This window comes from Coregonus clupeaformis, chromosome 35 (genome assembly GCF_020615455.1).
Source record: "Coregonus clupeaformis isolate EN_2021a chromosome 35, ASM2061545v1, whole genome shotgun sequence".
Lineage (NCBI taxonomy): Eukaryota > Metazoa > Chordata > Actinopteri > Salmoniformes > Salmonidae > Coregonus > Coregonus clupeaformis.
This window is the reverse complement of record NC_059226.1, coordinates 285,138-313,113: the sequence shown is the minus strand read 5'-3', so window position 1 is coordinate 313,113 and position 27,976 is coordinate 285,138. Positions and strand designations below refer to the sequence as shown.

At 47.2% G+C, this 27,976-nt stretch overlaps 3 protein-coding genes across 5 annotated transcripts; 1 reads left to right on the top strand and 2 right to left on the bottom strand.

The window, feature by feature from the left end:
- Nucleotides 1–125: 125 nt before the first annotated feature.
- LOC121551448 (COP9 signalosome complex subunit 1) lies at nucleotides 126–13,867 on the top strand. Of its 3 annotated transcripts, XM_041864112.2 has the most exons (15): nucleotides 151–216; nucleotides 3,584–3,796; nucleotides 5,472–5,564; nucleotides 6,444–6,625; nucleotides 6,798–6,962; nucleotides 7,313–7,448; nucleotides 7,786–7,863; nucleotides 8,068–8,128; nucleotides 8,285–8,370; nucleotides 9,943–10,037; nucleotides 10,263–10,368; nucleotides 10,946–11,026; nucleotides 11,353–11,490; nucleotides 12,545–12,679; nucleotides 13,139–13,867. In XM_041864112.2, the coding sequence occupies exons 1-15, from the start codon at nucleotides 184–186 to the stop codon at nucleotides 13,214–13,216; spliced, it is 1,680 nt and encodes a 559-aa protein (XP_041720046.2). In that variant the 5' UTR covers nucleotides 151–183; the 3' UTR covers nucleotides 13,217–13,867. The 3 variants fall into 3 exon arrangements, with proteins under 3 accessions (XP_041720048.2, XP_041720049.2, XP_041720046.2); XM_041864114.2 differs by lacking the exon at nucleotides 3,584–3,796 and having other exon boundaries at nucleotides 126–216; XM_041864115.2 differs by lacking the exons at nucleotides 11,353–11,490; nucleotides 12,545–12,679; nucleotides 13,139–13,867 and adding an exon at nucleotides 11,143–11,170 and having other exon boundaries at nucleotides 143–216.
- A 677-nt stretch (nucleotides 13,868–14,544) lies between these two features.
- LOC121550890 lies at nucleotides 14,545–16,472 on the bottom strand. Its single transcript, XM_041863301.1, has one exon. It carries the CDS (start codon nucleotides 16,369–16,371, stop codon nucleotides 14,767–14,769), a length of 1,605 nt encoding a protein of 534 aa, XP_041719235.1. The 5' UTR covers nucleotides 16,372–16,472; the 3' UTR covers nucleotides 14,545–14,766.
- Nucleotides 16,473–19,055: 2,583 nt separating this feature from the next.
- On the bottom strand, nucleotides 19,056–27,549 carry LOC121551836 (tRNA-dihydrouridine(16/17) synthase [NAD(P)(+)]-like). Its single transcript, XM_041864539.2, has 12 exons — nucleotides 27,412–27,549; nucleotides 25,047–25,308; nucleotides 24,818–24,926; nucleotides 24,628–24,678; nucleotides 23,329–23,441; nucleotides 23,151–23,233; nucleotides 23,015–23,018; nucleotides 22,169–22,257; nucleotides 21,861–22,042; nucleotides 21,337–21,374; nucleotides 20,063–20,138; nucleotides 19,056–19,979 (listed from the first exon to the last, which is right to left on the bottom strand). Exons 2-12 carry the CDS (start codon nucleotides 25,284–25,286, stop codon nucleotides 19,807–19,809), a joined length of 1,158 nt encoding a protein of 385 aa, XP_041720473.1. The 5' UTR covers nucleotides 25,287–25,308; nucleotides 27,412–27,549; the 3' UTR covers nucleotides 19,056–19,806.
- Nucleotides 27,550–27,976: the final 427 nt, after the last annotated feature.

Below are 27,976 nucleotides of genomic sequence, written 5' to 3'. Positions count from 1 at the left end.
TATACTAGGCATGATAATGTATGACTGTGGGTATTAAAATGTTTCATAACAGTGCCAAAATTGGGTTTGTCCAGCTTGCCATATTTTGATTTTAGGTAGTGACTTTTGCTCCACAGGGACTTAGATACAAGTTGCACTCCCATACCCCGGATGTGATTATTGTGTGTGTCTGCAGAGAAGGAGATGCCTCTGCCCGTGCAGGTCTTTAACTTTCAGGTAAACTTGTTTTCAACAGTTTATATAACTGGGAACACGTTTGAATGACTATATTTTATGGTTTGCCTTGTTTTGATCTATTTGGTCCTCTGATAAAGTGTTTTCAACTAGCGTTAGCTAACATGCTAATCTTGTTAGCTAACGTTAGCTAAGAAGCTAGGCTAGGGCCTTCTTCAAACATCAAGTTAGTCCTAACTTTAGCGTTAGGGCGGATTGAACTAGGTTTTTTTTATTATTATAGATTATACATATTCAGTTTGTTTGATAGATATAGCTAACTAGTTAGGTAAATTGTGAAGGGGAGTCGGCGGATTAAAAAAATAACAGGTGTAATTTAGCTCAGTTAGTTATAGAAAATGTAAACAGACAGTTTGAGTCGTTACTGTAGTTTGCTAACTTTTTAAAACCTGACTGCCGTTAGTAATTCCTTACCAGCATAGCTACATCTGTGTCAAACAGCGTAGCCACCTAAAATGCAAGCTATTTAGCTAGCTAAATAAAAATGTAGCTAGCTAGAGAAGATGGCCATGGAAACAATTCATAAATTGTCTGTTATGATCAGCTAGCTAACGTTAGCTAGCTAGGTAAACAATATCCACCGGATTGGCAGAAGTTACTATCACCCTGAAACCTGTCACCAACCGCTTCAGTTCAGTTTAGGTACTGTTCATTTAGAGACAACACATTAATTGGCATCCCTTTTATGCAAGAAGCAGGACTTCCAATTTTCTTAAACGCCTCAGACCTTGCTTCTTCCACCCATTCACGTGACCCACCTTGTTGATACAGCACCCAAAGTATGTGGACACCCCTTCAAATTAGTGGATTCGGCTATTTCAGCCACGCTGTTGCTGACAGGTGTATAAAATTGAGCACACAGCCATGCAATCTCTATAGACAAACATTGGCAGTGGAATGGCCCGTACTGAAGAGCTTAGTGACTTTCAACGTGGCACCGTCATAGGATGCCACCTTTCCAACAAGTCAGTTCATCTAATTTCTGCCCTACTAGAGCTGCCCTGGTCAACTGTAAGTGCTGTTATTGTGAAGTGGAAACGTCTAGGAGCAACAATGGCTCAGCCGCGAAGTGGTAGACCACACAAGCTCACAGAACGGGACCACTGATTGCTGAAGCACGTAGTGTGTAAAAATTGTCTGTCCTCTGTTGCAACACTCACTACCGAGTTCCAAACTGCCTCTGGAAGCAACGTCCGCACAATAACTGTTAGTCGGGAGCTTCATGAAATGGGTTTCCATGGCGGCGCAGCCGCACACCAAGATCACCATGCGCAATGCCAAGCGTCGGCTGGAGTGGTGTAAAGCTCACCGCCATTGGAATCTGGAACAGTGGAAACGTGTTCTCTGGAGTGATGAATCACGCTTCACCTTCTGGCAGTCCGGCGGACAAATCTAGGCTTGGCGGATGCCAGGAGAACGCTACCTGCCCCAATGCATAGTGCCAACTGTAAAGTTTGGTGGAGGAGGAATAATGGTCTGGGGCTGTTTTTCATGGTTTGGGCTAGGCCCCTTAGTTCCAGTGAAGGGAAATCTTAACGCTACAGCATACAATGACATTCTAAAAAAAAATATGAAAAATGTATGCACTCACTAACTGTAAGTCGCTCTAGATAAGAGCGTCTGCTAAATGACTAAAATGTTTAAAAAATTTAAACGATTCTGTGCTTTCAACTTCGTGGCAACAGTTTGGGGAAGGCCTTTCCTGTTTCAGCATGACAATGCCCCCGTGCACAAAGCGAGGTCCATACAGAAATGGTTTGTCGAGATCGGTGTGGAAGAACCCCATCAAATTCCTTTGGGATGAATTGGATCGCCGACCACGAGCCAGGCCTAATCGCCCAACATCAGTGCCTGACCTCACTAATGCTCTTGTGGCTGAATGGAAGCAGGGCCCTGCAGCAATGTTCCAACATCTACATTTACATTTTTACATTTAAGTCATTTAGCAGACTTACAAATTGGTGCATTCAACTTAGGATAGCCAGTGGGACAACCACCACTGGGGGAGGGGGGGTGTAGAAGGATTACTGTTAGACTATTACAGGTATTCCTTAAAGAGGTAGGGTTTCAAGTGTCTCCGGAAGGTGGTCAGTGACTCCGCTGTCGTGGGGGAGCTTGTTCCACCATTGGGGTGCCAGAGCAGCGAATAGCTTTGACTGGGCTGAGCGGGAACTGTGCTTCCGTAGAGGTAGGGGGGCTAGCAGGCCAGAGGTGGATGAACGTAGTGCCCTCGTTTGGGTGTAGGGTCTGATCAGAGCCTGAAGGTAAGGAGGTGCCGTTCCCCTTACAGCTCCGTAGGCAAGCACCCTGGTTTTGTAGTAGATGCGAGCTTCAACAGGAAGCCAGTGGAGTGTGCGTAGGAGCGGGGTGACATGAGAGAACTTGGGAAGGTTCTGCACGATAAGTTGTAGGGGTTTAATGGCACAGGCAGGGAGCCCAGCCAACAGCGAGTTGCAGTAATCCAGACAGGAGATGACAAGTGCCTGGATTAGGACCTGTGCCGCTTTCTGTGTAAGGTAGGGTCGTACTCTTCCTTCCCCGGGAGGAAGAGCCGCTCCGTCTTGCCGAGGTTCAGCTTTAGGTGGTGATCCGACATCCACACTGATATGTCTGCCAGACATGCAGAGATGCGATTCGCCACTTGGTTATCAGAAGGGGGAAAGGAGAAAATTAATTGTGTGTCGTCTGCGTAGCAATGATAGGAGAGACCATGTGAGGATATGACAGAGCCAAGTGACTTGGTGTATATAGAGAATAGGAGAGGGCCTAGAACTGAGCCCTGGGGTACACCAGTGGTGAGAGCACGTGGTGCGGAGACAGATTCTCGCCACTCCACCTGGTAGGAGCGACCTGTCAGGTAGGACGCAATCCAAGAGTGAGCCGCGCCGGAGATGCCCAACTCGGAGAGGGTGGAGAGGAGGATCTGATGGTTCACAGTATCAAAGGCAGCAGATAGGTCTAGAAGGATAAGAGCAGAGGAGAGATAGTTAGCTTTAGCAGTGCGGAGAGCCTACGTGACACAGAGAAGAGCAGTCTCAGTTGAATGACCAGTCTAGTGGAAAGCCTTCCCAGAAGAGTGGAGGCTGTTATAGCAGCAAAGGGGGGACCAGCTCTATGTTAATGCCCATGATTTTGGAATGAGCTGTTTGACGAGCAGGTGTCCACATACTTTTGGTCATGTCGTTTATTAAACTGCCCCAAAGTACATCCAGCTTATGTGGTCAGAGGTCTGGCTAACTAACTAACATCACTTATCATGCAGAGTGCTTTAAGTCATCAAGGACAGAAACCACTCCTCTTCATCACTCCTTCCTTCCCTGCATCTCCCCCCTCCCCCTCCCGCCTCCAGGTCAGCTCAGTGTCAGAGCTGGAGGTTGCCGCAGGGGCAGAACAAGCACAGGCTCAGGACAGCGAAAGAGACAAGGAGAAGAGTAGGGCCTCTAGCTCAGCCTCAGAGCCTCCCTGTCCCTCCCATAGCAGCAGACCCAATCTGCTCTTACCGTTCACTGCAGGGGACTACGTCCTCAGCTCCAGCCTCTCAGCATGCTCCCTGCTCCCTGAGGTAGGGACCACCAGTGCAAGACAGAGCAAAGCTCTGCTATGTGGAATTGTTTTAAGGTCGTACCAAGGATCATTTTGCTATTTGATTTAGAATTTCAAGACCCCTTGAAGTATTCCCCCCCAAAAATATGACTAAAATATTTTTGGCCTTACTGCTATTAGCCCATACAAACACATTGAATAACAGATTCACTATGGATAGTCCCCCCAAAAAATCTAAAGGAAGTTTGTTCTGAAGTTTCTGTCCTATATCTGAGAGATGTACAGTTGAAGTCGGAAGTTTACATACAACTTAGCCAAATACAATTAAACTCAGTTTTTCACAATTCCTGATATTTAATCCTAGTAAAAATTCCCTGTCTTAGGTCAGTTAGGATCACCACTTTATTTTAAGAATGTGAAATGTCAGAATGATTTTAGAGAGAATTATTTATTTAAGCTTTTATTTATTTCATCACATTCCCAGTGGGTCAGAAGTTTACATACACTCAATTAGTATTTGGTAGCATTGCCTTTAAATTGTTTAACTTGGGTCAAACGTTTCGGGTAGCCTTCCACAAGCTTCCCACAATAAGTTGGGTGAATTTTGGCCCATTCCTCCTGACAGAGCTGGTGTAACTGAGTCAGGTTTATATGTCTCCTTTCTCTTTTTCAGTTTTACCCACATTTTTCTATAGACTGAGGACAGGGCTTTGTGGTGGCCACTCCAATACCTTGACTTTGTTGTCCTTAAGCCATTTTGCCACAACTTTGGAAGTATGCTTGGGGTCATTGTTCATTTGGAAGACCCATTTGCGACCAAGCTTTAACTTTCTGACTGATGTCTTGAGATGTTGCTTCAATATATCCACATAATTAATTATATATCCAAAAATTACTTGTGTCTTAAACAAAGTAGATGTCCTAACCGACTTGCCAAAACTATAGTTTGTTAACAAGAAATGTGTGGAGTGGTTGAAAAATGAGTTTTAATGACACCAACCTAAGTGTATGTAAACCTCCGACTTCAACTGTATTTAACCCCTTATTTTTGGCACTAATCCAGTCTCTATACTTCCATTAATTTTTTTCAACTGGTACCGAGGGACCTTCAGACGAGTCTTGTGAGGCCTGTGGGCGTCCTATAGCAAAACAACCCACATGTTTGTGAGAGTCTCACCCTTACACAGAGGGGTCATATTAGAGTGTAGCCCAAACTGTTTGCACGCTGCAGGCAGTTGGCAGATCGGCTGTACCAACTTCAGATGAGTCCCAAGACACTTGTGGGGGGTCGTAGAGCAAAACGGAGAACACCGCGTTCGTTAGTCGTCTTTCCATAGAGGGGTCATCATAATTTGTAGGCTAAACCGTTCGGACGCTACAGACAATTTTGTGAGAAGACATATTTTTGGGATGTCTCATGGTCTGACAAACACCGCTCTAGCTCTGTCACCTGTCACCGCAGATGCGAAAGTGTTACATAGGTGAATGCGGTGGATTGAAACGCATCCAATGCCCCCCAGAAAAACTCTAGATTATTTTTATGGTGATATTTTTTGCTAATTCGATTTCAGCGGGGCGCGGACATCGACCTTAGACTTTTAGAGGTTAACCCCCTCTCTCTCTTCATCACACCTTCTCTCTCTCCTCTCTCTGTCTCTCTGTCCCCCTCCCTTCCATCCCTCTCTCTCCTCCAGGGGGCTGTGGAGCCGATGCAGATCGATGCTGACCCCCAGGAAGACCAGCAGAATGCTCCAGACATCAACTATGTGGTGGAAAACCCCACACTGGTACATTACTATAGCACTAAGCTAGCCCTAGCACTGGTACATTACTATAGCACTAAGTTAGCCCTAGCACTGGTACATTACTATAGCACTAAGCTAGCCCTAGCACTGGTACATTACTATAGCACTAAGCTAGCCCTAGCACTGGTACATTACTATAGCACTAAGCTAGCCCTAGCACTGGTACATTACTATAGCACTAAGCTAGCCCTAGCACTGGTACATTACTATAGCACTAAGTTAGCCCTAGCACTGGTACATTACTATAGCACTAAGCTAGCCCTAGCACTGGTACATTACTATAGCACTAAGCTAGCCCTAGCACTGGTACATTACTATAGCACTAAGCTAGCCCTAGCACTGGTACATTACTATAGCACTAAGCTAGCCCTAGCACTGGTACATTACTATAGCACTAAGCTAGCCCTAGCACTGGTACATTACTATAGCACTAAGCTAGCACTGGTACATTACTATAGCACTAAGCTAGCCCTAGCACTGGTACATTACTATAGCACTAAGCTAGCACTGGTACATTACTATAGCACTAAGCTAGCACTGGTACATTACTATAGCACTAAGCTAGCCCTAGCACTGGTACATTACTATAGCACTAAGCTAGCACTGGTACGCTGAGCTGAGTCTTACGTAGCTGTGTGTTTGTAGTTCTACTTCTAGATTCTTCTAGATTCTATGCTGATCACTGAATTAAATGAAGTCAGTCTGTCAAATGGTGGTCTGCTTCCTTCATGTTTTCTTCACACCGTTTTCTCTCTCTCTCTCTCTTTTGTCTCTCTTTCTGTCGCTCTCTCTGTGTCTATCCCCCCCCCCTCACTGCTTTCTCTCTCTCTCTCTTTCATCTGTCCCCGTCTCCCTCTCTAGGACCTGGAGCAGTTTGCGTCCAGCTACAGTGGTCTGATGCGTATTGAGAGACTGCAGTTCATAGCAGAACACTGTCCCCAGCTCCGTGCCGAGGCCCTGAAGATGGCGCTGTCCTTCGTCCAGAGGACCTTCAACGTAGACGTGTACGAGGAGATCCACCGCAGACTCACCGACGCCACACGGTGAGGAGGAGGAGGAGGAGTGTGAGATTGAAGTGGAGCCTATATAAGGTACAAAAGTATCTGTGGGTTCAGTGAGGAGTATTATTGTGTGTGTTGTGAGCTTGTCTTCGTGTGTATCTGTGTGTGACCCTGCATGTGTGTGTACGACACTTCCATCTCTGTATATTCCCAGACAGGTGCAGGGTGTCCCTGACGCGGTGCCTGAAGGGCCGGTGGCGCCCCCTCTCCTGGACACAGCCTGGGCAGAGAGCACCAGGAAAAAGGCCCTGCTCAAACTGGAGAAGCTGGACACTGACCTCAAGAACTACAAGGGAAACTCTATCAAAGAGAGCATCAGGTAACCAGCTCTGGGGGAAACTCAAGTAGACATTGTTTTCACTGTTACATGGGTCACAAGCAGTGGAGATGGAACTCAGACAACATGCATGGCTAGAACCTATGAAATCTGCTGGGTTTACATCCATTCCAATGCTTTTAACTGCATGAGAGGGAGTGTGCAAGACAAGTGCACACTTAGGGATAAGGGTGGACAATGTGGACACAGCCAGTGATGTGGTATGGGAGAGGAAGGGCCTCAAAACCCAAATGGAACCAGTCCACTACTCAACAAGCAAAACCCAAATGGAACCAGTCCACTACTCAACAGGTTTTATCTCACTGATTCCTCCCTCTCCTCCCTCTGTTCAGGCGGGGTCATGATGACCTAGGGGACCACTATTTAGACTGTGGAGATCTTAGCAACGCCCTCAAGTGCTACAGTCGAGCCCGAGACTACTGCACTAGCGCCAAGCATGTCATCAACATGTGCCTTAACGTCATCAAGGTACTATGACTTCATCAACATGCGCCTCCTTACATTTACATTTTAGGCATTTAGCAGACGCTCTTATCCAGAGCGACTTACAGTTAGTGAGTGCATACATTTTCATACTGGCCCCCCGTGGGAAACGAACCCACAACCCTGGCGTTGCAAGCGCCATGCTCTACCAACTGAGCTACAGGGGCCTCCTAAATGAATGTTTATGAATGTCATGTCAACTTTTATAGATGTCAATATTTTGTCATCAAGTTCTGTCGATTGACTTGGTAAATCTATAAACGTGTATTGTCTGACCTAACATCCCTGGAAGGTTTCTCAAACATTTTCTCTCTCTCTCTAGGTTAGCGTTTACCTCCAGAACTGGTCCCATGTACATAGCTACGTCAGCAAGGCAGAATCCACTCCGGAGATAGCTGAGGTTAGCACCGAATGACTGAAATAGAACCTTTACATCATAGCTCCCTAGTGAGAGAAACTCAAGCAGTATGGGAATTTATTCAACAGATGTTCTCCTTTTATATTCCCTTATGTGTACAGTAGAGCATAATATAACCTTCACACTGTCATCATGGTCACCTGAAAGAAAATCACTGACTTACCTCAGCTTGCTTGTTTCTTCTAGCAACGAGGAGAGCGAGACAGTCAGAACCAATCTGTCCTCACCAAACTAAAATGTGCTGCAGGTAAGACATCCTAGGATTATACTGTTAGGAGGACCACTGAAGTCTGCATGTTTCTCTTGTCAGCTGAAATTGCTTTTTTTAGACCTGCATTAGGTAATAAAACCTATTCTTAAATTGTGAGTTGCGCTTTCAAATGTTTCTCTTGTCGTCCCCCAGGTTTGGCAGAGCTGGCCTCTAGAAAGTACAAACCGGCCGCCAAGTGCTTCCTCCAGGCTTCGTTTGACCACTGCGACTTCCCAGAGGTCAGATATCAATATACCCCGCTACCTCTGACCCCAACTAAACTAACTTGACCCCAACCCCAACTCCTCTGACCACCCCCAACTCCACTCCATAATAATGGTATGGTACCTTCACCATATCTGATCTGAGCCATGATGTTGCTGTGTACAGTCGTGGTCAAAGGTTTTGAGAATGACACAAATAATTAATTTTCGCAAAGTCTGCTGCCTCAGTTTTTATGATGGCAATTTGCATATACTCCAGAATGTTATGAAGAGTGATCAGATGAATTGCAAAGTCCCTCTTTGCCATGAAAATGAACTTGATCCTGCTAAATGACGTAAACGTAAACGTTAATCCCCAAAAAACTTTTCCACTACATTTCAGCCCTGCCACAAAAGGACCAGCTGCCATCATGTCAGTGATTCTCTCTTTAACACAGGTGAGAGTGTTGACGAGGACAAGGCTGGAGATCACTCTGTCATGCTGATGAAGTTAGAATAACAGACTGGAAGCTTTAAAAGGAGGGTGGTGCTTGGAATCATTGTTCTTCCTCTGTTAACCATGGTTACCTGCAAGGAAACACGTGCCGTCATCATTGCTTTGCACAAAAAGGGCTTCACAGGCAAGGATATTGCTGCTAGTAAGATTGCACCTAAATCAACCATTTATCGGATCATCAAGAACTTCAAGGAGAGAGGTTCAATTGTTGTGAAGAAGGCTTCAGGGCGCCCAAGAAAGTCCAGCAAGCGCCAGGACCGTCTCCTAAAGTTGATTCAGCTGCGGGATCAGGGCACCACCAGTGCAGCGCTTGCTCAGGAATGGCAGCATGCAGGTGTGAGTGCATCTGCACGCACAGTGAGGCGAAGACTTTTGGAGGATGGCCTGGTGTCAAGAAGGGCAGCGAGGAAGCCACTTCTCTCCAGGAAAAACATCAGGAACAGACTGATATTCTGCAAAAGGTACAGGGATTGGACTGCTGAGGACTGGGGTAAAGTCATTTTCTCTGATGAATCCCCTTTCCGATTGTTTGGGGCATCCGGAAAAAAGCTTGTCCGGAGAAGACAAGGTGAGCGCTACCTTCAGTCCTGTGTCATGCCAACAGTAAAGCATCCTGAGACCATTCATGTGTGGGGTTGCTTCTCAGCCAAGGGAGTGGGCTCACTCACAATTTTGCCTAAGAACACAGCCATGAATAAAGAATGGTACCAACACATCCTCAGAGAGCAACTTCTCCCAACCATCCAAGAACAGTTTGGTGACGACCAATGCCTTTTTCAGCATGATGGAGCACCTTGCCATAAGGCAAAAGTGATAACTAAGTGGCTCGGGGAACAAAACATCGACATTTTGGGTCCATGGCCAGGAAACTCCCCAGACCTTAATCCCATTGAGAACTTGTGGTCAATCCTCAAGAGGTGGGTGGACAAACAAAACCCACAAATTCTGACAAACTCCAAGCATTGATTATGCAAGAATGGGCTGCCATCAGTCAGGATGCCAGGGTGGATGTCATGTTTTTAGTTTTATTTGGATTTAGGAGTTTTTTATTATTTGTGTTATAAAATGTTGTGGGTCCCCTCTCCCCCCAGCTCCTGTCCCCCAGTAATGTAGCGGTGTACGGGGGGATGTGTGCCCTGGCCACCTTCGACAGACAGGAACTACAGAAGAACATAATCTCCAGCAGGTAGGCTCCCTACGCAGTGCGCACTGGACTTAGTAGTACCCTCGTAAGAAGTGCACTTCAGGTAACCGCTAACTCTGTTAAAGAGCAATGTGCTTCATTGGTCTCTCCATCAAGTGGAACTGTTATGGAGAGTAACAGCTTGTTTGGGTGATGAGTGATTTCAGTCCATATTGAAATGTCAACCCCTGTTTTCCCTCTCTCTCTCTCTCTCTCTCTCTTCTCTAGTTCCTTTAAGTTGTTTTTAGAGTTGGAGCCCCAGGTGCGTGACATAATCTTCAAGTTTTACGAATCGAAGTACGCCTCCTGTCTGAAACTACTGGACGAGATGAAGGTAAGGAAGAAAGCCTGTAACTGTCCATATAAAACTGTTAACTAGATGACGTTTAAGGAAGAAAACATGTTTATATGGACAGTTACAGGCTAACTAGATGACGTTAAGGAAGAAAACCGTTTTATATGGACAGTTACAGGCTAACTGCAAAATCTGAATGAGAAACTCTTTATATTGCCACTCAGTAATGTTGATTGAATTAGTCTTGGTGTTGGTCAGAAACAACAGGGATTTGAGTGTGCACCTAACACCAATTCCCTCTCGTCCTCTCTCCTTCTCTCTCGTCCTCTCTCGTCCTCTCTCGTCCTCCTCTCGTCCTCTCTCCTCCTCCCTCGTCCTCTCTCCTCCTCCCTCGTCCTCTCTCCTCCTCCTCTCGTCCTCTCTCCTCCCTCCTCCTCTCTCCTCCTCCTCTCTCCTCCTCCTCTCTCCTCTCTCGTCCTCTCTCCTCTCTCGTCCTCTCTCCTCCTCGTCCTCTCTCCTCCTCCCTCCTCCTCCTCTCGTCCTCTCTCCTCCTCCCTCGTCCTCTCTCCTCCCTCGTCCTCTCTCCTCCTCCTCCTCCTCCTCCTCTCTCCTGTAGGATACCCTTCTATTGGACCTGTACCTGGCCCCTCACGTCAGAACACTGTACACACAGATCAGAAACAGAGCCCTTATCCAGGTGAGACAGAGTCATGACACCATGACATAACACAACACGCTTTGTAGGACTTAAGTCACTTTGCAGTGTTGTGGAAGTTTCCCTCATATCCCTACATCACCTGTGTTCTGAGTCAGTACTTCAGCCCAAGTTGTTAACCTGTGTTCTGAGTCAGTACTTCAGCCCAAGTTGTTAACCTGTGTTCTGAGTCAGTACTTCAGCCCAAGTTGTTAACCTGTGTTCTGAGTCAGTACTTCAGCCCATGTTGTTAACCTGTGTTCTGAGTCAGTACTTCAGCCCAAGTTGTTAACCTGGTGTGTGTGTGTGTGTGTGTGTGTGTGAGTCAGTACTTCAGCCCGTATGTGTCTGCAGACATGACTAAGATGTCCCAGTCCTTCAACACCACAGTGTTAGCTCTGGAGGATGAACTGACCCAGCTTATACTGGAGGGACTCATCAACGCACGTATAGACTCACACAGCAAGGTAACACACACACACACACACACACACAGGTATAGACTCACACAGCAAGGTAACACGCACACACACGTATAGACTCACACAGCAAGGTAACACACACACGTATAGACTCACACAGCAAGGTAACACACACATACACACACACAGGTATAGACTCACACAGCAAGGTAACACACACGTATAGACTCACACAGCAAGGTAACACACACATACACACACACAGGTATAGACTCACACAGCAAGGTAACACACACGTATAGACTCACACAGCAAGGTAACACACACACGTATAGACTCACACAGCAAGGTAACACACACACGTATAGACTCACACAGCAAGGTAACACACACACGTATAGACTCACACAGCAAGGTAACACACACACGTATAGACTCACACAGCAAGGTAACACACACACGTATAGACTCACACAGCAAGGTAACACACACACGTATAGACTCACACAGCAAGGTAACACACACACGTATAGACTCACACAGCAAGGTAACACACACACGTATAGACTCACACAGCAAGGTAACACACACACGTATAGACTCACACAGCAAGGTAACACACACACGTATAGACTCACACAGCAAGGTAGCACACACACGTATAGACTCACACAGCAAGGTAACACACACACGTATAGACTCACACAGCAAGGTAACACACACACGTATAGACTCACACAGCAAGGTAACACACACACACACGTATAGACTCACACAGCAAGGTAACACACACACGTATAGACTCACACAGCAAGGTAGCACACACACGTATAGACTCACACAGCAAGGTAACACACACGTATAGACTCACACAGCAAGGTAACACACACACACACGTATAGACTCACACAGCAAGGTAACACACACGTATAGACTCACACAGCAAGGTAACACACACACACAGCAAGGTAACACACACTAGCCATAGACTAGTCTCTCTCTACACATCAACTATCACTACAGGCACACACACACCAGTCTCTCTCCACTTCCAGTATGAGTGAGTAACTTCCTGTTTCCTGTATGTGTGTGATGTCAGATCCTGTATGCGAGGGACGTGGACCAGAGGGGCCATACGTTTCAGAAGTCTGTCCACATGGGCAAGGAGTTCCAGAGACGAGCCAAAGCCATGATCCTCAGAGCTGCCGTGCTACGCAACCAGATACACGTCAAGGTAACAGAACCCCTCTTGATGCTAGTCACAGCTGTTACTATATGACCCTAGTCTAGACTATTGAGATGGGTCTAGGGACGGTTTCCCAGACACAAATTAAGCCACATTAAATCCTGAATAAAAGCATTCGCAGTGGATATTCTTCACTGAAGTTTTTTTAGTCCAGGACGAGGTTTGATCTATGTCTGGGGAAGCGGCCCCTGGGGAGCGCTTTCCTCTTTATCCCTCTGTATGGAAAACCTTGGATAGTTCACCTGTAGTGTGTTTGATTTGGAACATGTTGTCAGTGCTTTTCTTGCTTTTGTCAAAACTTTCATTTATCAAGTGATGTATTTCAAGAGCTTAGATGGTACGGTGGTGTCCCATCGTTTGAATCAACCTGTGCCCCCTCTTGAGACAACATATCCCCCTCTCTAGGCATTTCACCGTTATTCTACATCTGTTCTCTTCCCTCTTTAGTCCCCTCCTAGAGAAGGCAGCCAGGGGGAGCTGACAACAGCCAACAGCCAAACAACCCGGATGAGCAGCACCATGTGAGAGGGACATCCCATCATTACACCATCGCTGTCTGGCATGGCACTCCGCTCCCTGTATAGTGCACTACCCCTTATGGGCCGTGGTCAAAAGTAGTGCACTACGTAGGGAATAAGGTGCCATTTGGGACACATCCACTGCCTGGTGCCTCTGAATGAACAGAGGGGGGCCTGTCCACAACAGCCCTCAGATAGCATCTTATTCCCTATGTAGTTCCCTTATTTTGGCCAAGTCAAAGCTACAACTGCTAAGCCAGAGCCTGGCCAAAAGTAGTGGACTATGTAGGGAATATGGTGAGATTTGGGAGGCAAACTATGTATGACATGGGCCCAACGTTAGCGGAAAAAAACAATGTCTCCATCCCGAATGACACCCAATTCCCTATAGTGAGCTACTTTTGACCAGGGCCTACGATTCCTGGCTGGAGAAAAGACCGGAACAAACACAATAAAAAAAAAAAACGTTTTAAGTTGGTGAAGATACAATGTCTGTTGTTACTCAAATGAAATGAAAGAGAGGGAGAGATGCAGCTGGCTGGTTCTTTGTAAAGAGATGCACTTTGCTCTGTACCTGGTGACAAACATTGATTACACATTGGGGGGGAACACAACCTTGACACAGAACCAGATTTTAATAAAGATACATACAAAATTAGACTTCCTCTTTCTTTGGTGTTAAGATGAAGTTGCCAATAACGGCACAGATTCCTGATGCCACCCTTACATTTAGGTAATTTAGCACAGCGTTTCCCAACCCTGGTCCTCCAGTAACCCCAACAGTACACAGTTTTATTGTAACTCTGGACAAACACACCTGATTCAACTAATCAACGAGGTGTGTTTTTCAAATAGTCCGGGTAGTCATTTGATTAGCTGTTCAGGAGTCTTATGGCTTGGGGGTAGAAGCTGTTAAGAAACATTTTGGACCTAGACTTGGCGCTCCGGTACCGCTTGCCGTGCGGTAGCAGAGAGAACAGTCTATGACAGGGTTCTTCAATTCCGGTCCTGGAGGGCCGAAACACCTCTGTTTTTCATCCTCTCCTTCTAATCGGGCTAATTCAGACCTGGGACACCAGGTGAGTGTAATTAACTACCAGGTAGAAATAAAAAAACAGAAGTGTTTCGGCCCTCCAGGACCGGAATTGAAGAACCCTGGTCTATGACTAGGGTGGCTGGAGTCTTTGGCAATTTTTAGGGCCTTCCTCTGACACCGCCTGGTATAGAGGTCCTGGATGGCAGGAAGCTTGGCCCCAGTGATGTACTGGGCCATATGCACTACCCTCTGTAGTGCCTTGCGGTCGGAGGCCGAGCAGTTGCCATACCAGGCGGTGATGCAACCAGTCAGGATGCTCTCGATGGTGCAGCTGTAGAACCTTTTGAGGATATGAGGGGGAATAGGCTTTGTCACATAAAAACGTTGCGCAATAAAGCAACTCTCAGCAAAAACAGCTTCTTGAATGCTCTACAAGTTAGCAGTTTAGTGTGTGTTATATTTATGCTTGGGATATCGAAAAGTTAAATCACTGGAGGACGTCTTTAATCTTTAAGTCTGTTTCAGTCCATCTCTTCCTCCTCTTTGACAGTTAAGAGGGTCACTCCAGGGCTATTGAATCGCTGATTGTCTCCAGCAGACGGCATTAAGGGGGTGCGTTCTTCTATTAAATCTGCCTGTGCATGTCTGTCCTGGTGGAAGGTCCTCGGAGGCTCCCTCATAGACATTAAGCCACTGGGGAGGCGGGGGGTGCGTGGCAGTGCTTTTGTCTTTGGGTGCTTATCAAGCCTGTTCTGGAGCACCGCACACAACTCACTCAGCTCCATGCTCCGGAACACTGGAGGCTTCACCAGCCACACCAGCTTATCATCCACCATGGTGTCTTCCTCATCTGACATCAACTCCGATGTCACTCCTTCCCAAAGATCCTTCTCCTCGTGACTCTGGAGCATCGTAGTTCTGGAATCCAGCAGCCGCTTCCTCCTCGAGCGCCATCGCTTGTCGATGCGTGTATCTTCACTCTTCTTACGGTTCTCTGGCAACTGCATCAGGAAGTTCCGCCGGACTGTTTCATAGTAGGTCACACTGGCAGCCCTGAGCACATCATGAGTCACACCCAAACTTTCCTTGGATGCCTCTCTAATCAGATAGGCGGTAACCACCTTGTTGTGTGGGGAGTTTACTTTATCCTTAGGCTGGTATCTGTGTACCAGATTCACCACGGAATTATGGAGCCGCCTCACTGTTTCTGCTACTAGCGAGCTTCTGGCCCGCTTCCGCTTAGCCGGTACCGGGCCAAGCTGATGAACATCTCTTTCAAGAGAGTCTCTCAGTGAGACAACGTGTTCTTTCAGCCCTCCGACTTCTTTTTTCAGACCTCCTATTTCCAATTTTAGACCTCCAACCACACAGTTCAAGTCATCTTTCACCCGAGCCGTCATATGGCTCAGATTCATGACAGCTCTGTAGATCTGCGCGTTTGATACCTCAGCTGGTGGAGTTGCTGGGCTGTCAAGTCCATGGTGAGCTGGTGGAATGGTTGGGTGTGGTTGGGTGTTAGGATATTTATACCCATCTTGGCCAAGTTTCTCCCATGAAGTGCAGTCTGTATTACATTTTACTTCATTAGCTTCTGATTTGATCTGAGTAGCAGTCTGTGGCAAGAGCTCCGCAGTCTGTGGCAGGTCAAGGTGTAAGGGCTGAGGTTGTTCCTGCTCAAAGCCATTTTCCACATGATAGACAGGAGTCAATATGATATCAAACTCCAGTTGTTGTAGCTGTGCTTCCTCCTGACTGGTCCTGGGGTCCTGTTCCTTCTCTGTCTGACTCTGTGTGGGTTCTGGGTCCTCCTGCCCCAGACTGGGGCTCCACCTCTGGCTCTGCTCCTTCAAGTCCAGGAGAACGTCTTCAGAGATGGAGACCGTGAGCTGCTGCTGCTGGGGGTCTGGGGGTAACTTCTCTGGTTGGATCACCGCGTTATTACTCCGTAGGCGACTGTTCTCCTGTCTCAAACGGATGATCTCTTCCTGGTACTCGAGTATCGTTTTTTCCACGGCCCCAAAAATCTCCATAGCAGCTGCTGTTAGCCGCTCGGTGAGGAATACATTCAACCACTGTAGTTTGGACATTTCGGGGGCAACAAATGTCGGACAGTTAGTTTTATCCATTTTGATACGTTTTACTTTCTTTGCTAAAATGTTTAGCCAAAAGTGCACCAAACCTTTCTGCTCTAATTTGGCTGAATTTGTTTATAAAAACGCCGAGTGGGATTTCGGCTTCCTTTTCAGAAACACGTAACTTCCGGTATTCATGACTTTCAAAATAAAAGTCCTCATTTGGCAAAATGGGAATGGGAATCTACTGCTAATGCGATATAGATGGGGATTATTTTTTCCATAGATTTAATTTCCAAATAAATCCCCAAACCACAGTAAAAAGACAAGATGACGTGTCAGTTTTATATTCAGCAGAATATCCAAAAGTTGTTAAATCAATTCACATTTTATTGATCACATACCCATATGTAGCAGATGTTATTGCTTGTGTATGAATGGTGAAACGATAGCTAAGAGATTATCAGAGCACAATTTCTCTTCCCTACCCCTCCCCTCCATTTCTTTAACCTCAAATTCATATAGGACTGGATAGGCCAAGAGTTATGTTCACCAGAAAGCACTGAACTCAATGCAAGCAACCCCCAAACCAGACAACCATCATAAAATAAATAAAACACCACCACAAACGAGAAATTAAAACCAAATATGACTTTTCTGTATATAATTTATCTAATCTTTGAAGTGATGCAAATAGTTTCCACCTGTGATTTGGCATTGAGTTCTCAGCTGGGTCGTGTTCATTAGTGCACACCATAGCGAAACGTTTCACAATGGAACACGTTTTGCAACGGAAACAAGAGTTTCTATTGGACAAATTCAGGTAGGTCCCGCCCCGTTTGGTTCCTAGTAATGGTGTGTTCAAGAAAACTTGGAAACTTGTAGAAAGATGAGGTCTGAGTTTCCCACACGGAAAGTATCAGAATCAGTCAACCAATAGGAAGCTCTACGCAAATAACCTACGTTAATTTTAACTCGAGGTTCAAAGTTTTCGACTTGTCATTAACGCACCCCTGGCTGTTACACATCAGATGGACCAGGTGTTTTACCACATGGCTGGACCAGGGCCCGTATCCACATCAGAAGGACCAGGTGTTTTACCACATGGCTGGACCAGGGCCCGTATCCACATCAGAAGGACCAGGTGTTTTACCACATGGCTGGACCAGGGCCCGTATCCACATCAGAAGGACCAGGTGTTTTACCACATGGCTGGACCAGGGCCCGTATCCACATCAGAAGGACCAGGTGTTTTACCACATGGCTGGACCAGGGCCCGTATCCACATCAGAAGGACCAGGTGTTTTACCACATGGCTGGACCAGGGCCCGTATCCACATCAGAAGGACCAGGTGTTTTACCACATGGCTGGACCAGGGCCCGTATCCACATCAGAAGGACCAGGTGTTTTACCACATGGCTGGACCAGGGCCCGTATCCACATCAGAAGGACCAGGTGTTTTACCACATGGCTGGACCAGGGCCCGTATCCACATCAGAAGGACCAGGTGTTTTACCACATGGCTGGACCAGGGCCCGTATCCACATCAGAAGGACCAGGTGTTTTACCACATGGCTGGACCAGGGCCCGTATCCACATCAGAAGGACCAGGTGTTTTACCACATGGCTGGACCAGGGCCCGTATCCACATCAGAAGGACCAGGTGTTTTACCACATGGCTGGACCAGGGCCCGTATCCACATCAGAAGGACCAGGTGTTTTACCACATGGCTGGACCAGGGCCCGTATCCACATCAGAAGGACCAGGTGTTTTACCACATGGCTGGACCAGGGCCCGTATCCACATCAGAAGGACCAGGTGTTTTACCACATGGCTGGACCAGGGCCCGTATCCACATCAGAAGGACCAGGTGTTTTACCACATGGCTGGACCAGGGCCCGTATCCACATCAGAAGGACCAGGTGTTTTACCACATGGCTGGACCAGGGCCCGTATCCACATCAGAAGGACCAGGTGTTTTACCACATGGCTGGACCAGGGCCCGTATCCACATCAGAAGGACCAGGTGTTTTACCACATGGCTGGACCAGGGCCCGTATCCACATCAGAAGGACCAGGTGTTTTACCACATGGCTGGACCAGGGCCCGTATCCACATCAGAAGGACCAGGTGTTTTACCACATGGCTGGACCAGGGCCCGTATCCACATCAGAAGGACCAGGTGTTTTACCACATGGCTGGACCAGGGCCCGTATCCACATCAGAAGGACCAGGTGTTTTACCACATGGCTGGACCAGGGCCCGTATCCACTAAGCGTCTCAGTGCTGATCTAGGATTAGTTTCGCCTTTTAGATCATAATGAATATGATTATAATGGACAGATCCCAGATCAGCACTCCTACTCTGAGATGCTTTCTGGAGACAGGCCCAGAAGAAGAACAAAACTCCAGGCCCTACACATCACACATCACACATCTTTTACCTACCTGGGCGGCAGGTAGCTTAGTGGTTAAGAGCGTTGTGCCAGTAACCGAAAGGTCGCTAGTTCTAATCCCCGAGCCGACTAGGTGAAAAATCTGTCGATGTGCCCTTGAGCAAGGCACTTAACCCTAATTGCTCCTGTAAGTCGCTCTGGATAAGAGCGTCTGCTAAATGACCAATTATTTATTTATTTATTTATTATATTATTATTTATTTATTTTACATTTCTTAGTCATTTAGCAGACGCTCTTATCCAGAGCGACTTACAGTTAGTGACTGCATACATTTTTTTTCTTCTTCATACTGGCCCCCCGTGGGAATCGAACCCACAACCCTGGCATTGCAAGCGCCATGCTCTACCAACAGAGAACAAGACTAGGAGCTTGATAAAAAATGATATATATAAAAAAAACTTGACAGGACTTCTGTTAGACAAAGAGAGTCCCTTTTCTAACAGTCTGTTGATAAAACATCATTCTAGTTCGGGGGGGGGAAACATGACAAAGATCACCAGGAAAGAGTCCCATTATTAACCACAACGAAAGACAAAGAAAGATTGAGCTGTACTGGATAGTACTGTTACAACAAGAGCTCTTCCTCCTTCCTGTATACAACTAGAAAGCTCCACATGTAACTGAACTTTTTTCAGTGAATCTCCCATTGACTTCAAGTGCCACTTCAATCTTTCCCTCCTCTCAGTAAATCAGGACTTCTGCTTGAATCTCCAATTGACTTCAAAGCTAACTTGTTATGCAAAAGACCAAGAGAGAAATGAGTCCATCCATTACATCAGTCCCAGTGGAGCTAGTCCAGGAAGACTCCCCCAGTCAGTCAGGTAGAAGGAGGGTGTAGTGGTGAAACCCCAATAAAACCAGTCAGCCAGTCCATCACAGCAGCAATGGAGGACAATGGTGAGAGAGTATGAATGAACATGTGTGTGCCTTTCAATATGTGCATGTTCAAGTGTCTCTGTATCCTGCTGATGGATAAAGTTTCTCACATCCAGCTGTGTGTGTACTGCTCTATGTATGAATGGATGGATGTCTATGTCCCTGTCTGTCCATGTCTCAGGCCACAGTCTGTCTGTCGTCTGTGGTGGTCTGTGGGGGTCCCGTTCTCTTCCTCCTCTAATCCTCCACTCTTTCCTTCCTCTATCCCTCTGTTCCCCTCCTCCTCCTTCTGTTTCTCTGCCTTAGTCTTGAACCTCAGCCCGTGACCTGTGAACCAGACGAGAGGAAACAGATGATATATCTGAGAAAGACAGCTGTGTGTGTGTGTGTGTATGTGTGTGTTGACTCACTTGGGCAGTCTGCCACCTCCTTGTAGGCCTTCTTCTTACAGCAGCCTCGACACAGGTTGAATACACACTTATTACCCTACAGAGAGAGAGAGAGAGGGGGTTAGGGACCTGGAGAGAGGGTTAGGGACCTAGGGAGAGGGGGTTAGGAACCGAGGGAGAGGGGGTTAGGAACCGAGGGAGAGGATTAGGGACCTGGAGAGCGGGAGAGAGGGTTAGGGACCTGGAGAGATGGTTAGGGACCTGGAGAGAGGGTTAGGGACCTGGAGAGAGGGTTAGGGACCTGGAGAGAGGGTTAGGGACCTGGAGAGAGGGTTAGGGACCTGGAGAGAGGGTTAGGGACCTGGAGAGAGGGGGTTAGGGACCTAGGGAGAGGGGGTTAGGGACCTAGGGAAAGGGGGTTAGGGACCTAGGGAAAGGGGGTTAGGGACCTAGGGAAAGGGGGTTAGGGACCTGGAGAGAGGGGGTTAGGGACCTAGGGAGAGGGGGTTAGGGACCTAGGGAGAGGGGGGTTAGGGACCTAGGGAGAGGGGGTTAGGGACCTAGGGAAAGGGGGTTAGGGACCTAGGGAAAGGGGGTTAGGGACCTAGGGAGAGAGGGTTAGGGACCTGGAGAGAGGGTTAGGGACCTGGAGAGAGGGGGTTAGGGACCTAGGGAGAGGGGGTTAGGGACCTAGGGAGAGGGGGTTAGGGACCTAGGGAGAGGGGGTTAGGGACCTAGGGAGAGGGGGTTAGGGACCTAGGGAGAGGGGGTTAGGGACCTAGGGAGAGGGAGAGGGGGTTAGGGACCTAGGGAGAGGGGGTTAGGGACCTAGGGGAGAGGGGGTTAGGGACCTAGGGAGAGGGGGTTAGGAACCGAGGGAGAGGGGGTTAGGGACCTGGAGAGGGGGTTAGGGACCTAGGGAGAGGGAGAGGGGGTTAGGAACCGAGGGAGAGGGGGTTAGGGACCTGGAGAGGGGGTTAGGGACCTAGGGAGAGGGAGAGGGGGTTAGGAACCGAGGGAGAGGGGGTTAAGGACCTAGGGAGAGGGGGGAGACAGGTTAGGGACTTGGAAGTACAACATGGTGCCGACAGACATGGAAGCTCTGCTTCTAGCTCCTAAGAATCTTACCTGCATATGTAACACTATTATACAAGGTCAGTTAGGGCAGGTTCTCCATTGAACGTGTTTTAGTCCAGGGTTAGGCTTCATCTGTGTTGGGGAATCCGGCGAGCGGCGCCCTTTCATCCTACACGTGGTAATGAGTAACAGTGTGAAGAGGTTGTCACTCCACTCACCTTTGGATTTCCACACTGCTCACACTTGATGTACTTTACTGCAGAGAAAACAGGGGTAAAACAGAGGTTATCAACTGTACTGTTTGTGTAGAGCGAGGCTCTGTAGATTCTGTAGCATTAGACTATGGAGAGAGAGAGAGAGCGTAGGTTACACTGCAGTACGACAGGGGAAAATAACTCACTAGGTGACACTGCAGTACGACAGGGGAAAATAACTCACTAGGTGACACTGCAGTACGACAGGGGAAAATAACTCACTAGGTGACACTGCAGTACGACAGGGGAAAATAACTCACTAGGTGACACTGCAGTACGACAGGGGAAAATAACTCACTAGGTGACACTGCAGTACGACAGAGAAAAATAACTCACTAGGTGACACTGCAGTACGACAGAGAAAAATAACTCACTAGGTGACACTGCAGTACGACAGAGGAAAATAACTCACTAGGTGACACTGCAGTACGACAGGGGAAAATAACTCACTAGGTGACACTGCAGTACGACAGGGGAAAATAACTCACGTTTCTGCTCGGGACAGAAGTTCTTGTGGGGGTTTCTGGCTTTCTTCTTCTGTTTGTTTTTGGAGAGGGCATCGCTCGCACCGTCCGAGTCCTCTTGTGATAACGCCCTCTTGTGACACACTGCCTTCACCTCCACACCGCCACGCCCCGTACCGTTACCGTTAGCAGCCGGATCCTTCGGCCTGGGAGGAACAATGTCCATCGTCACGTCAACATGTTATGGTTTCGATGCGTGTGGACCGATGGCTTTGATCGTATAATGTACACAGAACTCCAGCTAGGATTCTCAACAGGAAATAGTCACTCACACTGGTCTGACGTACGGCTGGCAGATCCAATGAGGGAACGGCAGCCCAACCTCCTGCCCCGCCTCCTCTCCTCCATTGGTTATTTCCTCCTGCAGAGGTCAAACAAATGAAAAAGGAACCAGTGTAATCTAGCTGTGTTGGGAGGGGGAGTAGAGGGGGAGGAATTGGTAAGGAGAAACATTTTGGGAAGGAGAGGAAAGGTGAAAAACAGAATTATCATTTTACCTGGCAGTGTAGTTAACCCTATATACCTGGCAGTGTAGTTAACCATATATACCTGGCAGTGTAGTTAACCATATATACCTGGCAGTGTAGTTAACCCTATATACCTGGCAGTGTAGCTAACCCTATATACCTGGCAGTGTAGTTAACCATATATACCTGGCAGTGTAGTTAACCCTATAAACCCTATATATATATAGTCTCCAACTACACAGCAGACCTACTAGACTACACAAACAGTCTCCAACTACACAGCAGACCTACTAGACTACACAAACCGTCTCCAACTACACAGCAGACCTACTAGACTACACAAACCGTCTCCAACTACACAGCAGACCTACTAGACTACACAAACAGTCTCCAACTACACAGCAGACCTACTAGACTACACAAACCGTCTCCAACTACACAGCAGACCTACCAGACTACACAAACCGTCTCCAACTACACAGCAGACCTACTAGACTACACAAACCGTCTCCAACTACACAGCAGACCTACTAGACTACACAAACTGTCTCCAACTACACAGCAGACCTACTAGACTACACAAACTGTCTCCAAATACACAGCAGACCTACTAGACTACACAAACAGTCTCCAACTACACAGCAGACCTACTAGACTACACAAACAGTCTCCAACTACACAGCAGACCTATTAGACTACACAAACTGCCTCCAACTGACAATCACAAATTGGTTATTCTCTGTAGTCTTTATTTAACTGTGAGGGAACTGCAGTGTAGTCTGCTTACCGTACAGCCTTGATGTGTTCCCAGCTAGCGATGCCTGTCGCGGGTCCTTTCTGGTCCTTGGTCCGACCGTGAACAGTCAGCAGCTGAGACAGAGAGCTCTGAATGAGTGTGTCGCCTCATGTTTCATAGAAGATCTAAATAAAATATGAATGTGTGTGTGTGTAAGTATGTTTCTCACCTGGCAGCCAGCCTTCTCCAGCATCTGAGCGTACTGAACAGTCTTCTCCATCTTGTTAAACACACGGATCTTACAGGTGATGGGAACAGAGATCTTCTCATTGGCTAGCTTCACTAAGGAGAAACATAGAGAAAAGATTGGCTAGCTTCACTAAGGAGAAACATAGAGAAAAGATTGGCTAGCTTCACTAAGGAGAAACATTGAGACCAGGTGACGAGGGTAGAATCTGTGTCTGCACCACGTACTCTCACTACTGGTGTCCCCAGGGCTCCAAGTCACTCGGCTCCATCATATACTCTCATGGTCTCTCCTATCATTGCTATGCGGATGACCCTCAACTACTTTTCTCCTTCCCCCCTGCTGACACCCAGGTGGCGACACGCATCTATGCGTGCCTGGCAGATATCTCAGCTTGGATGTCGGCCAACCCCCTCAAGCTCAACCTCGACAAGACGGAGCTGCTCTTCCTCCCGGGAAAGGCCTGCCCACTCCAAGACCTCTCCATCACGGTTGACAACTCCACGGTGTCCCCCTCCCAGAGTGCAAAGAACCTTGGCGTGATCCTGAACAACACCCTGTCGTTCTCGGCAAACATCAAAGCAGTGACTCTCTCCTGCAGGTTCATGCTCTACAACATCCGTAGAGTACGACCCTGCCTCACACAGGAAGCGGCACAGGTCCTAATCCAGGCACTTGTCCTCTCCTATCTGGACTACTGCAACTCGCTGTTGGCTGGGCTCCCCGCTTGTGCCGTCAAACCCCTGCAACTTCTCCAGAACTCGGCAGCCCACTCCCCACACACTCCAATGGCTTCCAGTCGAAGCTCGCATCATCTTCAAGACCCTGGTGTTTGTCTACGGAGCAGCAAGAGGAACTTCCCCTCCCTACCTTCAGGCTATGCTCAAACCCTACACCCCAACCGGAGTACTATGTTCTGCCACCTCTGGTCTCTTGGCCCTCCCACTCCGCAGCTCCCGCTCAGCCCAGTCAAAGCTCTTCTCTGTCCTGGCACCCCAATGGTGGAACAAGCTTCCCCCTGAAGCTAGGACAGCAGAGTCCCTGCCCATCTTCCGAAAACATCTGAAACTTTAAACCCCCGCAAAAAGCGAACACTCACACTTGACACTTTTTTTTCTACTAATGATGTAGTAGAGTAAAGACAGAGTGCTTCTGATGTAAGGCACATTCCAGACAGGTAAAACATAATACAACCATTTATCTTGCTCTCTTTTCTTTCTACCTCTCCAACTCTCTCCCTCTCTCCCTCCTCTCTCTCTCCCCCTCTCTGTGAAAACTCACCCATCTTCTCCAGCAGGTCCCACTCATCCTGTAGAAAGACTCCGTAGTGCCCTTCGGAGAAATAAGCCAGTTAGAAACAAGTTGACCTCATACATACAGCACTTTTAGCCAAATTGAAAACAAATGTTTTTTAATCAGGGTCTCTCTCACACTCTCTCTGAGTGGGGCTTCAGGGTAGGTTAGTTAGTACCTCTCTTGGCGATCATCTGTGGGCATCCCAGGTTGAGGTCAATGGCATCACAGTAGTCCTGAACCAGTAGACATGCCTGGACAAACACCTCTGGGTCGTTGGCACAGAACTGAGACACACACATACAAAGAAAGCAGAGAAAGTACATCACAAACACCTCTGAGTTACTGGCATAGAACTGAGTGACACTCCCTTCCTCTGTCAACGTGTGTTTGTCTCTCTCTCTCACCTGTGTAATAAGCGGCCTGTCTTCGGGGCAGACTTCGCTGTACAGGTTATCTCTCCTGTAGTTGGCGTCACGTACGAACACCTGCGCGTGCAGCATGGGCGTGTAGCACAGCTCAGCGCCGTGGCGACGGCTCAGTAGACGCCAGGCCAGTTCGCTCTGGTCCACCATGGGTGCAACGATGTAACACGCTCCCCTCAGCGTGGTCTTCCAGAACTCAAAGCCTTGCAGCTTCACAGCCATCACCACAGCCTCCCAGCCTGACCTGGCAGAGGGGAAAGAGAGAAAACATACGTTGTTTTGAGCATAGGAGGACAATACAGTCAAAATATGAGGGTACTGGTACTGGGTAGAACTACAGTAGGAAGGTGATTGCCCTTGGGCCAATGACCACCGAAATGGGCCATGGTCTTTCTTGGATATTAACTAGCTAGCTAGATAGTATATCTGTAGGACTTATAGCAAGATAGTATATCTGTAGGACTTATAGCAAGATAGTATATCTGTAGGACTTATAATAATAATAATAATATGCCATTTAGCAGACGCTTTTATCCAAAGCGACTTACAGTCATGCTTGCATACATTTTTTGTTTATGGGTGGTCCCGGGGATCGAACCCACTACCTTTGCGTTACAAGCGCCGTGCTCTACCAGCTGAGCTTATAGCAAGATAGTATATCTGTAGGACTTATAGCAAGATAGTATATATATTTTTTTTATTTATTTCACCTTTATTTAACTAGGTAGGCCAGTTGAGAACCAGTTCTCATTTACAACTGCGACCTGGCCAAGATAAAGCAAAGCAGTGCGATAAAAACAACAACACAGAGTTACATATGGGGTAAAACAAAACATAAAGTCAAAAATACAACAGAAAATATATATACAGTGTGTGCAAATGTAGCAAGTTATGGAGGTAAGGCAATAAATAGGCTATAGTGCAAAATAATTACAATTAGTATTAACACTGGAATGATAGATGTGCAAGAGATGATGTGCAAATAGAGATACTGGGGTGCAAATTAGCAAAATAAATAACAATATGGGGATGAGGTAGTTGGGTGGGCTAATTTCAGATGGGCTGTGTACAGGTGCAGTGATCGGTAAGGTGCTCTGACAACTGATGCTTAAACTTAGTGAGGGAGATAAGAGTCTCCAGCTTCAGAGATTTTTGCAATTCGTTCCAGTCATTGGCAGCAGAGAACTGGAAGGAATGGCGGCCAAAGGAGGTGTTGGCTTTGGGGATGACCAGTGAGATATGGAGCGCATACTACGGGTGGGTGTTGCTATGGTGACCAATGAGCTAAGATAAGGCGGGGATTTGCCTAGCAGTGATTTATAGATGGCCTGGAGCCAGTGGGATTGGCGACGAGTATGTAGTGAGGACCAACCAACAAGAGCGTACAGGTCACAGTGGTGGGTAGTGTATGGGGCTTTGGAGACAAAACGGATGGCACTGTGATAGACTACATCCAATTTGCTGAGTAGAGTGTTGGAGGCTATTTTGTAAATGACATCGCCAAAGTCAAGGATCGGTAGGATAGTCAGTTTTACGAGGGCATGTTTGGCAGCATGAGTGAAGGAGGCTTTGTTGCGAAATAGGAAGCTGATTCTAGATTTAACTTTGGATTGGAGATTCTTAATGTGAGTCTGGAAGGAGAGTTTACAGTCTAACCAGACACCTAGGTATTTGTAGTTGTCCACATACTCTAGGTCAGACCGGTCGAGAGTAGTGATTCTAGTCGGGTGGGCGGGTGCCAGCAGCGTTCGATTGAAGAGCATATAGTATATGTGTAGGACTTATAGCAGGATAGTATATCTGTAGGACTTATAGCGAGATAGTATATCTGTAGCACTTATAGCAAGATAGTATATCTGTAGGACTTATAGCGAGATAGTATATCTGTAGGACTTATAGGACTGATAAACAATTATCTCTGGACAGTTTCATAGGGTAGTTATTGCATACGTTTAGTTGATATTGTGATATCTCTCATCCTCATTTCCCCGCAACAATGATGCTCTGGGTGTGACAAGGACAATTTAATTCATGTTAATGAGGCCATTTAAAAAACATTTGACAAAGCAGCAGACGACCGAGATCCACCAATGTTAGCGATCGCGTGTCGACTCGTGTAGCTAACGTTACCTATAGTAGTCAGAACTGGTGCACACATACTGTAGCTAGTTATACAGCCACTGGGTGCACATGACTATTGGTTAGCCAGCTAACGTTAGCACAGTAGCTAGTAAAATGCCGGTGGATTTGATTTAAATAGAGTCTAAAACAAAACCATGTTGATGACACGCTAGTAAACACATCTAACATTTCATCAAAATGCTTGATATAACAAAATAACATTTACCTGTATGAGAAACACGTTGAAAAATGCACTCCAGGCTGTTCTCAACAGTGGTTCAGGTGCCAAACCAGTGTAACAGTCAAATATGACCGAGGGGAAACGATAAGCGGCAATAGGTTCCGCCTGGTTACAGTAACTTTGCCTTTGAACATTGCTGAACACAGATTTCCATTTAAGCGACTTTTTGGAGTTGTGAGCTCTCTCCATAGTTAGTTGGAATGATGTTAGTCCCAGGATTAGTTCCTCAAATATCATAGTAATTGTGTATCATGTGGATTGGTGACAAACTCCTGTAAAACCACTAGAGGGTATCAAATACAAGAGCGCATGAAAGAACAGGGGGTGGATGGAGGACAGGAGAGGAGGAGAGGAGAGGGAGAGGAAAGGAGAGGAGAGGGGCGATATTTGAGCAGGAAATAATATATGCCAGAAAAAACAAGGCAACAGTAAACATGTCGTCCCCCACGAATAATGCAGCGCCTCCCTTGGGCCAATCAGTGTAATTCCGTAAATGACGGACCTCCATGGCAAGACGCATCATTCACACAAGTTTCGTCAAAATCGGTGC